At 43.1% G+C, this 15054-nt stretch overlaps 2 protein-coding genes across 3 annotated transcripts in view; one reads left to right on the top strand and one right to left on the bottom strand.

Moving 5' to 3' along the window:
* The window catches only part of nbeal1 (neurobeachin-like 1), a 63256-nt gene extending 54049 nt beyond the window's left edge, over positions 1–9207 (top strand). For both annotated transcript variants that reach the window (XM_040051818.1, XM_040051819.1), the window contains 17 exons: positions 40–135; positions 245–369; positions 466–606; positions 743–873; positions 1024–1133; positions 1560–1677; positions 1782–1879; positions 1961–2077; positions 2178–2267; positions 2383–2492; positions 3033–3205; positions 3478–3572; positions 3944–4060; positions 4318–4479; positions 4956–5104; positions 5364–5499; positions 6530–9207. In XM_040051818.1, the coding sequence (XP_039907752.1) occupies positions 40–135; positions 245–369; positions 466–606; positions 743–873; positions 1024–1133; positions 1560–1677; positions 1782–1879; positions 1961–2077; positions 2178–2267; positions 2383–2492; positions 3033–3205; positions 3478–3572; positions 3944–4060; positions 4318–4479; positions 4956–5104; positions 5364–5499; positions 6530–6634 (2073 nt within the window). In that variant the 3' untranslated portion in view covers positions 6635–9207. The remainder of the gene's footprint in view (positions 1–39; positions 136–244; positions 370–465; positions 607–742; positions 874–1023; positions 1134–1559; positions 1678–1781; positions 1880–1960; positions 2078–2177; positions 2268–2382; positions 2493–3032; positions 3206–3477; positions 3573–3943; positions 4061–4317; positions 4480–4955; positions 5105–5363; positions 5500–6529) is intronic.
* Positions 9208–9254: 47 nt separating this feature from the next.
* Positions 9255–15046, bottom strand: LOC120746344 (lectin-like). The gene is made up of 7 exons (XM_040051824.1): positions 14953–15046; positions 14798–14835; positions 13623–13712; positions 12551–13132; positions 12325–12462; positions 11741–11852; positions 9255–9455 (listed from the first exon to the last, which is right to left on the bottom strand). Exons 4-7 carry the CDS (start codon positions 12722–12724, stop codon positions 9382–9384), a joined length of 498 nt encoding a protein of 165 aa, XP_039907758.1. The 5' UTR covers positions 12725–13132; positions 13623–13712; positions 14798–14835; positions 14953–15046; the 3' UTR covers positions 9255–9381.
* Between the last annotated feature and the right edge of the window lie 8 nt (positions 15047–15054).

The raw sequence follows: 15054 nt of genomic DNA on the forward strand, positions 1-15054 counted from the left end.
GAATGAGCTCACAGGATTTGTGTCTTGGTTTGGTCACAGAAATGGGTGAACCGAGAGATTTCCAACTTTGACTACTTGATGCAGCTCAACACGATTGCCGGCAGAACGTACAATAACCTGGCTCAGTACCCGGTGGTACGTTCATCACTCAGTACAATACTGTACAGCTGTGAAACCCATAAGCCTGCTTTCTTGGTTCATTTCATTTCCATTCTGACTGAATCATTTGTGGCCGTTTGTTCAGTTTCCCTGGATTCTAGCGGACTACACCTCAGAGGAGCTGGACCTTTCTGATCCTCGGGTATTCAGGGACCTGTCAAAACCAGTCGCTGTGCTTAATGAACGCAACGCAAAGGCGGTTAGAGAAAAGTACGTTTCACTCTCGTACTGAATTAACATCCAAATGTTCTGACGAGCATCTTGATCATTGAGAGCATTAACTAACACATTAAATGTGTCCGTCAGGTATGAAAGTTTTGAAGACCCAACAGGAACCATAGACAGGTTCCATTATGGCACCCACTACTCTAACGCTGCCGGCGTGATGCACTACATGATCAGGGTGGAGCCCTTCACGTCGCTGCACATCCAGCTACAGAGTGGACGGTAAATGTCTCATTATACATGATTTATTTTCCCATCCTCTTTCCTCTTGTTTATGTGCATTTATCTGTATGGATGTAGACTCTAATCATAGCATGAAAGCCTGCAGAGCTTAATCGTACCACCCTGACTGTACCAGGTTCGACTGTGCAGACCGTCAGTTCCACTCCATCCCAGCCACATGGCAGACCCTCATGGACAACCCCAACGACGTGAAGGAGCTCATCCCTGAGTTCTTCTACTTCCCAGAGTTCTTAGAAAACCAAAATGGTGAGATTTCACTTTTTGGTGTATGTATGCAGAAATCTTTTCAGATATTACAGCTACCACCAGTTTAAATGTAGTCCTGTTTGTGCTCTGTGTGGCTGTCACAGACAAATACGATTAGATCCTCATGCTTTGTTCTCGTTGTCCTTGCAGGATTTGATCTGGGTCGCCTGCAGATCTCCAAGGAAAGAGTAAATGATGTTGTTCTGCCCAAATGGGCCAAGTCCCCTGAAGACTTCATCTACAAGCACCGCAAAGCTCTGGTGAGATGCAGTTTTACTGCCACTGCTGTGTGATGTCACTCCGTAGGGATCATTCCCACAGCAGAGACTCTCACAGTGCAAGTCTGGATGCATCGCAGACTGACTGTTTCCAGACAATAGTTGAGTTAGCTGACATATCGGGATGCTTCTTAAAGCTGCTTTAAATAGATCATATAGATTAAACAGATGGTGATAATGCACCTAGAAGCACAACATTTTAAATGTAACACAACTATCAGTCATTTGAAAGCATGCAGAAGGAAGGCAGTAATAGTCAAATAGTTCCAGGTAAAAATCAAACATATGTTTCTTGTATAAGAAAGAAATGATGCAGTACTCGATTACCTGTGACTAAAACCTGTAACTGCAGATGGACACTATCTGCTTTGGAGTGTTTGGGTTGTAATCGCATTTTTTCTGTTACAGGAATCAGAGTATGTGTCAGCCCACCTCCACGAGTGGATTGATCTGATCTTTGGTTACAAACAGAGGGGCCCTGCAGCAGTGGAAGCCCTCAACGTCTTCTACTACTGCACATATGAGGGTAATGAATCCACAGCAGCCGTCAGGCTGTCACATCTCACCGTGACTGTTGCGTTTATAAGTGCAGTAATTTATTAGTATTAAGAGGATGGTCTGGGTTTGCAGGGGCGGTGGACTTGGACGCCATCACTGATGAAAAGGAGCGTAAGGCTCTGGAAGGCATGATCAGCAACTTTGGTCAGACACCCTGCCAGTTACTCAAGGTGCAGACTCACTCTGGCATCTGTTAGTGAATATCTGCTGCTCTCAGTCTGATATTTGAGTTTGTGTGCGTGTGTGTTTAGGAGCCCCATCCAGTGCGCCTGTCTCAGGAGGAAGTGGAGAAAAGGAAAGCTCAGTTGGACTCGTGTCCTACCAGCATGTTTGAGCACCTCAGTGACCTCAAGTCCTTCTTTGTTGAGGTATTAGCTCAAATAAAATAAAATACTGCAGTTTCTTTCCTAACATGTCAGATGCTGTGAGCTAAAATTTGACCAAACGTATTACCGTGTTTTTATGAAGGGCATCAGTGACAATGTGCCGCTGGTTAAGGTTGTGGTCCCAAAGAATCAGTCACATTCCTTCATCACCCAGGGGAGCCCAGACACCATGGTGAGCCTTGATTTTGTACTTGGCTTTTCTGGTTTTAGAAAAGAATCAAGGAAAGGTGAAGAGGAATGACTGATCAGTGGCAGTGATGCCTTTGTGGTGTTCATGCTGTCTGCAGGTAACGGTGAGTCAGAACTGCTTGGTGGGGACCCATGGGTGGCTGCCTTATAACAAGAACATCTCCAACTACTTCACCTTCATTAAGGACCCCACAGTTTCTAACACCAAGTAAGGACACTGCACCATCATCATATGCATATCATATCATCAAAAGTCAGCATGTCTGTTTATACTATAAAGCACTTTTACTGGGTTTGACTCTGGTGCTCAATTCATTTAGAATGGATTTGCATATCCTGCAAGGCAGTGGGCATGGTGGGCACTGTGCAGTTATCCATGGATCAGCAGGGTGTATAACACTAATGATGATGATGATGATGATAATAATAATGGAGTTTATTTGTGTATACTTTTATTTTATGTAATATAAATTATTGTATATATATTTTATAATCTAATACTTTTAGCCCAGTTTCATCAGCTTGTACAGGACTCTTAAGTATAATAACAAACAACTAAATGTTGGTAATATAACATGAAATACATATTTTAATAGACTGTACCATCTGCATTTTTCTTTACCTGTAATTGGTGAAACACCATGCAACAGCAGGCAGTGAGCAAATCAAGTAACGCCCTTTATATCTAGATGGATGGATATTCTGCCTGTAGCGTGATCTCTGTCTTCTTGTCATCATCTCCTCACAGAACCCAGCGCTTCCTTTCAGGACCCTTCGCCCCCGGTGTGGAGGTAACCGCTGGATTGTTTGTGGTCTCCCATGATGGAAAGTTGCTCTTCAGTGGTGGGCACTGGGACAACAGCCTGCGGGTCACTTCACTGGTTAAGGGAAAGACTGTAGGACAGCACATCCGGCACATGGGTAAAGAAGGAAAAGTCTTTACTCGCACCGCATTGAAAACTATGATATGACAGTCCTGCCCTCACTAGGTTAGGTTTGTAAGGTCGAGGAGCAGGCATGTGATTGGATAGCTTCTAAATTGAGAGCTTCTAAGTTGTTCTAGATAGCAAGATGGTAAAAAACCTGAAAAAGTGATTATCAACCCAAAAAGAAACAACCACTGGTCAGGTGTATTGCTGTATGTGATTTTTATTTTTGTTTTAACCTGTGCTTTTTTTTCATCTCTCCTTCAGACATCGTGACCTGCTTGTCAACAGACCACTGTGGCATCCATCTGATCTCTGGCTCCAGAGACACAACCTGCATGGTGTGGCAGGTTCTGCAGCAGGTTCGCACAGAAACACACTTACAACACGTTATTACTCTGAATTGTCATTGCACAGTCATACGTTTTATAATCCTACAACAGAAATCGAGTACTTTCCCACATGGGTGGAAAAAGCAAGTCAAGCACAGTAAATAAATACCATATGTACAGAATAAAATGTACACAGTATGTGCAGAAATAAGAAAATAAAAGTGCAAAAATAAATCCTAATAAGGAGCTATTAACTAGAAACTGTTTGTGACTTCTTGTCTAAGTTGGATTTAGTTTTAATTCCAGTTTGAACCTAAGAATGAAAACAATTCCATGATTTCACTTTTTAACAGAAAATGCTGATTAAAAATCTTTTGATTGTGGTCTTGTCTTTATGCCAGGGTGGAGCTCCTGTTGGTCTCCATCCCAAACCTATTCAGGTGCTGTATGGACACACGGACGAGGTGGTGAGCGTCAGCATCAGCACAGAGCTGGACATGGCTGTATCTGGAGCACGGGTAAGTCTACACGCCTGACTGCTGCTGAGGGCCTGCAGCTGCTTTTCATCTCATCCTGTCTGGTCATTTAAATTGTAATACCACCGTGAGAATGTGTGAAAAGCTATTCTAATCACATGCTGAGTCAATGAGCTGGAAAAGGGTTTAGTGCTGGAATTGTGAGTCTTTGAAGACGGGCAGACCTGAAAGGTTTGAAGCCCCCCCCCCCCTTAAACTAAACACATGCATTACTTTGAGCTTTATGCTCCGTTCAACAGGACGGGACGGTGATCATCCACACTGTGCGCCGGGGTCAGTACATGCGCTGCTTGCGTCCACCGTGCGACAGCTCGCTGCCGCTCTCTATCCTCCACCTGGCTGTGTCCTGGGAGGGTCACATGCTGGTTCATACCTGTCTGGAGGGCAAAGCAACACTCAAGGTGTGTGCACATTTTAAGTTTTTAGGCTAACACACAATCTAAAAGGTGGGTAGGACTCTCTGCACATCTCTACGTGTCTGTTTTTTTTGTTTTGTTATCCACAGTGACCAGATCCTTGTCTCTGACAGTCAGAGCAGGCCAAAAAGCTATAAGCTGACTCAGACCTCTACATTTAAATAAATATAAACTAATAATTACAACACAGTGCACGTGAAACGCAGAACAAGCCACCATGGAACAGACCTAATCTGACCAGCAGACACTTAAAGATCACATTGATAACTGGGCTTAGACTAGTAAGTATGCGCACAGGTGAGAAGAGGGGAGCGTGAGAAATGCAGCGTTTCAAGGGCATATGTGCTTATATGTTGGTTTATAGTCAGACTTCTTTTAGATTAAATCTGAATTCAGATATATAAACTCCTTTGACCTGCAGTTAAAGTTTTAAATGTTCTTCTGTTCCCCCCTCTTGCCAGGATAAAAACGCCCTCCACCTGTACTCTGTAAATGGGAAGCACCTCTGCAGCGAGCCTCTGATGGAGCAGGTGACAGACATGTGTGTTTCTGGGGAGTATGTAGTCATCGGCAGCGAGCAGGGATACTTGTCCATCCGTGACCTCTACAGGTAAACTTATAGAAACAATATTGGTGATTTTGAATCAACATTAGCTGTTGGTATTTGGCTCTTCCACCAGTTGTTCTGTTTTATAAAGCCTTTCATCGAAAGCTTTGAAGAGTAGAGGCCTTTGTGCTTTAACGTTTTAACTGTTTCGGAGCATAACGAGCGACACCGTCCCAAATAAAAATTGCTCGCTGGCAGCTGCGCGTCCTACATGCATGGAAAGGTTACAGATATTAACCTCGAGCTTGTTTCTCCTCCGCAGCCTGTCTCTGTGCGGAGAGCCCATGGCCATGAGGGTGCCAGTGTGCTGCGTCTCAGCCACCAAGGAGCAGAGCCATGTGCTGGTGGGACTGGAGGACGGCAAGCTGATCATCGTGGCCGTGGGCAAGCCGGCGGAGGTAAAGAACTCGCTGCGGAACTACATCGCTCAGAGCCTTGAGGGATCGCCGCTCATGGCGTCCCCCCTACTGGCCCCGCTCCGCGCTCGTTCACCAACACGCCTGCTCCACCAACGTGACCAACTGGTGTTTAGCCCCACCTCCACCTCCCACAAACCTTAGCAAGCTCTAGTGCTGTGCATCCCCTATAACACTTTTATTGCTATAGATTTAACACACACACACACACACACACACACACACACACACACACACACACACACTCACACACACACACACACACAAGACCTGCTGCACATATACCCCACGTTGACCTTTTAACCCACAGTCACCTGTTCTTCTCAGGGATGGCTGTCTCACACAGTCATATGGCTTCCTCACAAAACAACTACACAGGCACACAAACACATCTGAGCCACATTCCTTCAGCCACTAGAACCACAACTGTGAAATCGAAGCGACTTTTTGTGTGCACCTCATTCTGTGTTTTTGTTTCTGTTTTGTTTTTTCGAATACTCGACATCTGTGCAAAACTCCATCCGATGCTGTCTACCTGAAGTGTCATTACATTCTGTGTTTTGAGTGTGCTCTACGGACTATAACAAAAAATGCTGTGAAACAGACTAATTAACGATTCTGCAAACTCAAGCCATATTTACAGTGTAGCTACAATCGAATAATCACTAATCCTGTGCCACACTGGCTTAATATGATATGTTCACGTAAATAGTGTGTTAGCACACATGTAGGAGGTTGATCCAGACAGTCCCCCTTGGAATCACTGCGCCTTCCAGTTTTTTATCTTTTCCATTCAAATTGACTCGCACCAAAGTGACTCGAGCTTTAATTTGTTTTTCTTTGTTTGCCTCACTAGTCATTTAAGCTCCAATGAACTAATCGATCACTCATGAATCATGTTACCCCCTCACCCCCCTCCCCCTGTTTCCTTTGACTTCACGCTTTTCTTTCCCCACTCTCCCCCCCCCTTCCTCCGCCTCACTTCTTCCACCACCTCCTCCACTCTTCCCAGATGCGTTCGGGCCAGATCACACGGAAGCTGTGGGGTTCCAGCAAGAGACTGACTCAGATCTCCTCGGGGGAGACGGTGTACAACACCCAGCAAGACCACAACTGACCCGTTCCCCGCCTGTCCCCCGAGCCTTTAAACCATCCCCTTCAAGCACGTCGCACATTGTCATTTCATATCCGAGCAGATTCTTTCTCCCATCACCTCCCACGGTTTTATCAGGGGGTAGGTTTTGGGGTGCAGGAGCACCACAAAGCCTGCATGCCCACATGTGCATTTGAGTGCTCTTGCTTTGGATTGTGATCACATGGCGCTGGCGCCGTGGTTCCAATGCAGAAGTAGCGCCAGCCTCAGCAAAACCACACCACTGCCCACTTCTCGCACACGCCACAGCTGCCCTCGTCATCAGAATCTTTACTACAGTCAGCCTCATTTAACGGTTAACTAACTGTTCTCTTGTATGTATGCAGGGATGGATGGATGTGTGTTTGCACACAGTTTTGCTGTGTGCTATTTGAAAATATTGTTTCAAGTGGCCTTTTTGCTCCCCCACCCCCTCAGTTAGCCTTAGGTGCAGACACTCGGCCTGTGATCTGCAGGCCAGGACGATTCATGGTTGCCTCAAAGCTGCCACCACGCAGCCTTATGCAGTAAGACGGCTCCACCACTCACAAGACCAAACTGTCTGCATTTTTCTATCGTTTTTATATACCCGTGTGTGTGTGTGTGTGTGATCTTTTAGTGAAGTTTTATTGGGAGTTTGGTTTATGTGTGTGTATGTCTGTGTGTGTGCGCGTGCCCAGCAGCTTGGCATCTGTTCATATGCATGGCATTTTGGTTTTGAGATTAGACAAGAAATAGTGATGCAGAAGTCAGTCAGTTTTTTGTTTGTTTGTTTTTTCGTTTTCGTTTTTACATTTGGGGTGTAGCTGACGTTTTTTGTTGAGAAACATCAGAAAAGGTGTTTAAAGGTACTTTTTGTAGTCCCCCCTCCCCTTTCCAAAGTGTAACTAACAGTTTCACCACTAGGTGGCAGTGTTTTTACCAAACATTATAATTTTAACATTGATATTAACATGATGCACCGTTTCCTCAAGAGGCATTGCCTGGTTAAAGGATAAAATAATGACTCGCTTCATCACCTCGTGGGAAAATTGATTGATATCTCGTGTAAACAAATCCATTCACATTCTGTTGGATGCTTCAGTTAATTTTTGTTGACGGGATTTTACAAAAAGTACTTTTAATGTTTTGTCATTAGCATATCATTTAAGATCTAGTTTTGTAAATAAAAATAAAAAACACTACATTCTCAATCACAACAAGCTTTGACATGAAGACTTATCACAGCAGTGCAACGAAAAACAACTATAACGTCACGTTTCTCTGTGCTTCATTGAATGTTTTTAAGTTACTTGAATCTGTTTCTATCCATAAGTGAAAGTAGCAGTTTTTTTCACACATTGTCTCATGAGTGACATATTTAAAAACTATTCTAACTGTTTAGAAATGAAGGAGAAAGCAGAAATCCTTAAGGGCTTTACGAGATGTCAGTGTTATCAGCAATACAGCTCCTTCATCGCATGCCTGTCGGTGCTTCCTTTCCTCTATTTCTGTCCAGCATGCCTCGCTCAGTCAGATCCTCTATTTTCCAGTCTTCCTATGGCTAAACTGGGACTGTAAATGGACTCCCTCTCTTCCCCTTCTGAATGCCTTTAGCTCTCATCATTGCCTCAAACCCCATCTCTCTTTTATTATTTGTGCTTCGCGCTCGTTTTCCTGTTTATTTTAAAGTGACTGATTTCAGAGTTTTCCTTGTGTGGGGCCTCAAGAATGTTTGGGTCAACTGGGACAAACATGCATGTGAATGTGATTGCATTACTCTGTAATATACCGCAGTATGAAACTGTGTGATTCATAATTTTGCACCATACCTGAGCGAGTGAGTGTGCGAGTGAGAGTTTATTTTCCATTGCCAAATGTTTTTTTTATTCCTGTCTGATTCTGTGAACTTTTGCAGCCCTGTGGGTTTGGCACTGGGCACAGAGTCGCTCTAACGGTTATCTCTCTTGTTTTTTGTTTTTTTCTGATTTTTGTATTTTGTTTTATTTAAATGTCAGTTTGGTGGATTGCAAAGACCAATCTGTGTCCTCCTTTAAGAGATTTCTGTGAAAGGTGCACAAAATGTTCTATTAATGCAGTTTATTTTTCTTTTGTTTATTCACATTTTTCATTCAAAGACCACTGTTTGAGTTATTCCACGACTGCAACAGAGTGCCTTTTATCCCAGCGTGGTGTCCACATAGAGCTAGATTTCTCCTTCTCCTTCGTCCCAAACTTTGTTGTGAATCAAGTGAAAGCAGCATTCCACACATTAGTCCGTCGCAGTTGCACCGGGAACCAAGAATATGGGACTTCCAAGAAAAATCAAAGTACTATTTTGTGTCTTAGCTACATTCTCTGTAACTGTCACCAAAATGGATGTGTGTATATCTGTGATTATTTATGAATACAGTATATAATGTACAGCATGATTTTTATTTTGGCGTCGTTAAAATGTACTTTTGCACTTTCCAGGTACTAAATTGTAACAGATTGTTTCAACTTTGCTCCCTAATCTGTAAAAACTGCTTTGTATAAACAAGTGGAAAATAATCATTAAAGTCTTGTCTAAATTCAAAGGACTTTTTACTCATTTCTTAGGGAATAAACTTATAGGAAGAAGAAACGCACAGATGAGTAATATGCTGTGTTTTTATTCAAGAATGCACAATCAGCTTGTGGCAGGGAACACAAAGGTATCGTAGGAAATGATACCCGCGAGCCCATCTCACGTTGCTTCTTTGCGATTTCTCTTACGTAGGAATCATGTACGTACAGATGGACGCTCTCTTCAGATCACAGTTGGCAGTAGTCCACCGGCTGTTGTCTGCAGTGTGGATAGGAAAAGGATCATAGTAGATTAGTCCAGCAGGATAAAGATAATCCCAGTTTTTTATTAGGTGTCTTATCAATTTTATGTGACACAGACAGTACTCTATAAAGCTTTGTTTAAAAGGTGCTTTTATGACACATGCCTCACAAAAGGAACCCCTGTCTAATATAGCACTCATGACTGAGATGAATAAGAAGATCAGGCATTTTAGTTGGCAAACTATTATTATTTTTAAGTCGCTTACAATTTGAGGCGGGAAAAGTTATAATATAGAACCACTGCCTTTCAGTGGTAGAATGAATCCATAATTCAAACGCTGCTCAAAAAAATGAAATGAACACTCCTTAATCAAGTCAGCTAAACTTTTGGTCTGGTCAGTTCGGTAGCAGAGGGGGTTGTTAGTCAGCTTCAACTGCTTGGTGTTTAACAACAGGGGCAACAATGAAACAACTGCTAAAAAAAGGAATGTTTTCATGGCTGGAGACCACTGATGTTTTTTCCTCATCTTTTTTTTTTTTTGGACTATTTTTCACTAGTTTTGCATTTAGCTAGGCTCAGTGTCACTACAGCTAGAATTAGGTGAGACTTGGACCCTACAGAGGTTGAACAGGCAGTCCAATTCCTCCAGGATGGCCCATCAATCACGCCATTGCCGGAAGGCTTGGTGTGTCTCCCAGCACAGTCTCAAGCATGGACGAGATTTCAGGAGACAGACAGTTACTCTAGGAGGGCTGGACAGGGCAGGAGAAGGCCATTACCCCTTAAGAAAGACTGATATCTGCTCTTTTGTGAAGGAGGAATGGCATGAGCACTGTTAGAGCTACAAAATGACCTCCAGCAGGTCACTGGTGTAAATGTCTCTGTCCAAACAATCACAAACTGACTTCATGAGGGTGGTCTAATGGCCCGATGTCCTTTAGTGGACCCCGGTCACTCCTCAGCACCATGGAGCCTGATTGATATTTGCCACAAAATGCCAGAATTGGCAGATCCGCCACTGGTGCCCTGTGTTTTTCACAGATGAAACCCTGAGCACATGTGACATATGTGAAAGCGCCTGGAGAACGTTGCTGTAACATCATTCTGAATGACAAGTTTGGTGGTGGGTCAAGAGAGGCACACAGACCTCTACAGACTTGGCAAAGGCACCCTGACTGCCATTACAGGTTAGGATGAAATACTTGGATCCACTGTCAGACCTATACTGGCGACCGTGGCTCAGGGGGTTGGGAATCGCATCTGTAACCGGAAGGTCGCCGGTTCGATCCCTGGGCTCTCTGTCCTGGTTGTTGTGTCCTTGGGCAAGACACTTTACCCTACTTGCCTACTGGTGTTGGCCAGAGGGGCCGATGGCGCGATATGGCAGCCTCGCTTCTGTCAGTCTGCCCCAGGGCAGCTGTGGCTACAACTGTAGCTTGCCTCCACCAGTGTGTGAATGTGAGAGTGAATGAATAGTGGCATTGTAAAGCGCTTTGGGTGCCTTGAAAAGCGCTATATAAATCCAATCCATTATTATTACTGGTGCATTGGGTCCTGGATTCCTCCTGGCCTGTGATGAGAGTATGCAGGCAGTTCTGCATACTCTCACTTGCCTGACCTAAATCCGACAGAACACCGTGGGGACTTTATGTTTTCATCCATTAGATGCTGCCAGGTTGTACCTAAGGCTGTCCAGGAGCTCAGTCATACCCAGCCCCCAAATGTCATCTCATTAAGAGCATTTCCCTAGCATTGTCAGGTATGCTTACAAGCCAATACAAACTACAGATTGCCATTCTGAGGTACTGCAATTAATTACTTTGATATTTTGGTGTGGCTTTGAATTTAGCCCCCTGTAGGTTGGTAATTTTCAATTCCATGAAACGACGTGCATCCCTTCATTCCTAACACATTAACCAGTCCATATCAGTATAGATCTAATCTTATCTGATGTGTTACCAAAGTGTTGCTTTAATTTTTTTGAGCAGTGTATAAAACAGTACTGTACTTTTGCAAGCAGGCTATTAAAGCATAAAACGGCAATATCGAGGTCTAAAGTTCAATGCCATTACCTAACAACTCACACCAAATTAAGTGAGGCTGTAGCTACAACACAAAAGTGCTGTATTATGGTGGGGTCTTTATCTTACAACATAAAGAGCCTTCAAGGCAACTGTTGCTGCAATCTGGCGCTATAAAAATAAAACTGAATTGAATTTAAAGCAGAGGTGTTTCAAAGTTACTCTCTGGAAAATGCTGGAATAAATTAGTAATTAGTGTGAGAGTAGCATGGTTCTTACCTAGCTCAAACATCTCCACACAGACAGGTTTGTCAGTGTGAATGTTGGGGTGGCCTGGCATCCAGTCGCTAAAACCCCACTCTGACCCGTCCACCCATGACGCCTCTTGGTTCTGTGGAGTGCAGAATACATATGAAAGGTTAAAAAAAATGTAGTCTTAAATAACCCAATTGTTTGTAAACTGTCAATAAAAATAAAATGTTAGCATATGAGACCCTTTCTATGAAGAAAAGTATGGCTAATATGACCATATTACCACTTCACTTGTTTTAAAACATCACTTAGTCACAGGACACAACAATTGCAATACTTTAAGATAAAAGTTTGAAGGTCAATGTCTCATCAAGGTAAGAATAACACTATCAGTCCTGCTGATAAGATATCTGATGACACTCTCCTTGGCCTCCATTCATTGACACAGCTCATGACCAGACTGCTGGCATTACAGCCACTAAGAACTGGAGTAAAATTGTGGTATAAGTAAGTAGAGAACACCCTGAAAAACACGCTGTTGTTTTAGCACCACATGTTTTGAGAAAACCTTATATACCTATATAGGTCGCCAATTAACATGATAAACTTGCCGTGACTGTGGCTCCCAGCCAGGTTAGCACAGGGCTCTTCTCACCACCCTTGGTCACCAGGGAAATCAGATGGGAATGCAGATCACCACTGGTTACAGAAGCAAGCTCGGCATGTGGGGCAAGAGTTCTGCATTTGGCCTGTAGATTGAGAAACATTTAATTTACATCCTTTAAATGAACAGGGGATTAGCTTTTTATATGTTTTTGGAATGGTACATAGTCTAACCTGAGCATCCTTGAAGGACAGCGGTGTAGGGTTGAACTCATAGCACTTGTTGTTGATAATCTGCCCCCTGACATGCCACTTTTGCTCTTTGGATGAAGCTGTAAAAGGGCTCAGTTCCCTGTCTGAAGCCTCTTTGGAGAGGCAGAAATGGTTCGGTTCCCTGTCTGAAACCATCTTGGAGTTTCATAAAGGGTTCGGTTCCCTGCCTGAAGCCATCTTGGAGTTTCAAAAAGGGTTCGGTTCCCTGTCTGAAGCCATCTCTGAGTTTCATAAAGGGTTCGGTTCCCTGCCTGAAGCCATCTTGGAGTTTCAAAAAGGGTTCGGTTCCCTGCCTGAAGCCATCTCTCAGTTTCATAAAGGGTTCGGTTCCCTGCCTGAAGCCATCTCTGACTTTCATAGAGGGTTCGGTTCCCTGCCTGAAGCCATCTCTGAGTTTCATAAAGGGTTCGGTTCCCTGCCTGAAGCCATCTCTGACTTTCATAGAGGGTTCGGTTCCCTGCCTGAAACCATCTGGGAGATGAGAAGGATTTTCCACACGGACCCAACTACCACCACTCCTTTGGACCGGAACATCAGCATCGGCTGAAAGACAAAAGACATTGGAAGTAAACAAGCTTCTAAAATCATAACGATACTCTAGAGGTGACTTAGAGGGTACATTCACTTAGCTAAATGTGATCAAAATCATGTTAAACAGGTTATCATGTTCATTTCTTTGTTCATGATGAAAAGATACCTAACAATTTATTTTTAGTTAAACCTCAATAATGTCCTGGGACTGAATAGAAAGGCAAAGAGTCATTACAATAAAAAAAATCATCCTGAGGGGGCTCAATAGCTCTACCAAATTTGAGAGGATAATATGTTAGTTCTTGAGATGTCAGCTACTGGCTGCCCTAATAGAGGATGACCATTAACCATTAACCATTTGGATTCATTCACTGGGGAACGTGAATAAATGTGAAAAATGTAATTTGAATCCAACCAAAAGTTGTTGAGATATTTCAGTCTTGGCCAAATTGGCCTGTGTCAGTAGGATCATGTAGGTAGGAGGTAAAAGTAGGCTCTGTACCTTGTCTAAAGCCATCAGGAACAGATTGATGGACATCACTTGATGACTTCTTCAAACCTCTAGGGGTTTTGATTGGGACAGCTTGGAGGCCTGCAAAGGATTACAGTTACACTATATAACTATAATATACATGAAGCTGCATTTGCACACCCTGCCTTCGACACTGGTGTTCGACTTGTTTAACATTATAGCACTAAGCTTGCCAGTTGATGGATACATAAATGTGTGGCCTTTTAGGTCAATTATTAACTATTGTGCAATGCTGATATATAGGCCACGACCTTTCTTTAACAGTGTGATAAATCAATGATAACGGTCAAAGTCTACGTTCTGTACTTCCATTAGGGAACTACAGAATGTTTACTGTCAGTTGTTTTGCTGCCAAGGCAAGAAACAACAGAGCCAACATTAATTATGTCAAGGACACCTCAAAATAAATAAAACATTTGACACTGACCAGCCAGGAAAGTTAATATATTGACTGAACCCTACTGATGTTTCACATAATTGTATTAGTTTTTAAAGATAATTGAAATATAGGGATGGAAGTTTGGATATCAAAATGTTTTTTATATCTAGATCTGCTGTGTCGGAATTGCATGATTCTAAGATAAAATCTGTTCTGTATTTTGCACTTATTTCATGAACTTATCATAAACTGATATGTAGAGAAATAGGCCCCTCTTCCGTGGAGCTAGCTCCTAGGATTCGGGAGACTGTAACCTTCTTTATGTTGAAGATTAGGCTTAAGAAAGCGTTCTGCATTTAAACATTAGTCATTATTAATCTCGGCCTCTCTTCCACAGTGCATCTTTTGTCCTGTCTTTCTCCCATTACCCCCAAGCGGTTGCGTAAAATTGCTGCCGCCACATGAGCCTCGTTCTGCAGGGGGTTTCTCCCTGTTAAAAGGGAGCTTTTCCTTCCCACCATAACGAAGTGCTTACTCAAAGGGGGTTGTTTAATTGTTGGGGGTTTCTCTCTATTATTGCAGGGTCTTAACATTACAATATAAAGCACCTGAGGCAACTGTTGTTGCGACTTGGCAACAACATTTGCCTCAGAAACACATCATCTGAAAATTAGGTGAGCAGTAATGACATGAAACAAATATCTAGCCACAAATAAATAGGCAAGTTTTACTGCACCAGTGAAAGGTGAAGGCAGTGAGATCTTACCTGACAGTGCCAGGAGCAGTAGCACTAACTTGAACATCCTGTAAGGAAATTGGAAGAAAATGTTTTACTTCTTCTTCATAAGCCTATACAACCTACAAATGTATCCAGGCTCTCCTTAACGGAGTTGTTTTTAAGCTCGTTTGTATCCTGCTTACCTGAGGCTGTAATGAGGAATGCTGCAGCAGTTCAGAAAGAAAAGGCCTCCTATTAATATGTGTCTTTCTTGGTCATAAACCTTTTTAAAGAGATTACTGATT

The sequence above is a fragment of the Simochromis diagramma genome, unplaced genomic scaffold, assembly GCF_900408965.1.
Source record: "Simochromis diagramma unplaced genomic scaffold, fSimDia1.1 OVJJ01000107.1, whole genome shotgun sequence".
Classification (NCBI taxonomy): domain Eukaryota; kingdom Metazoa; phylum Chordata; class Actinopteri; order Cichliformes; family Cichlidae; genus Simochromis; species Simochromis diagramma.

Bases quoted from the DNA above. Each gene is read 5' to 3' on its own strand.
- LOC120746344 (XM_040051824.1), bottom strand. From the start codon at position 12,724: ATGGTTTCAGACAGGGAACCGAACCATTTCTGCCTCTCCAAAGAGGCT. The intron at 12,463-12,550 runs GTTAGACTATGT...CTCAATCTACAG, and splicing joins TGTCCTTCAAGGATGCTCAG to GCCAAATGCAGAACTCTTGC. The intron at 11,853-12,324 runs GCAAGTTTATCA...TGCACTCCACAG, and splicing joins GGCTGGGAGCCACAGTCACG to AACCAAGAGGCGTCATGGGT.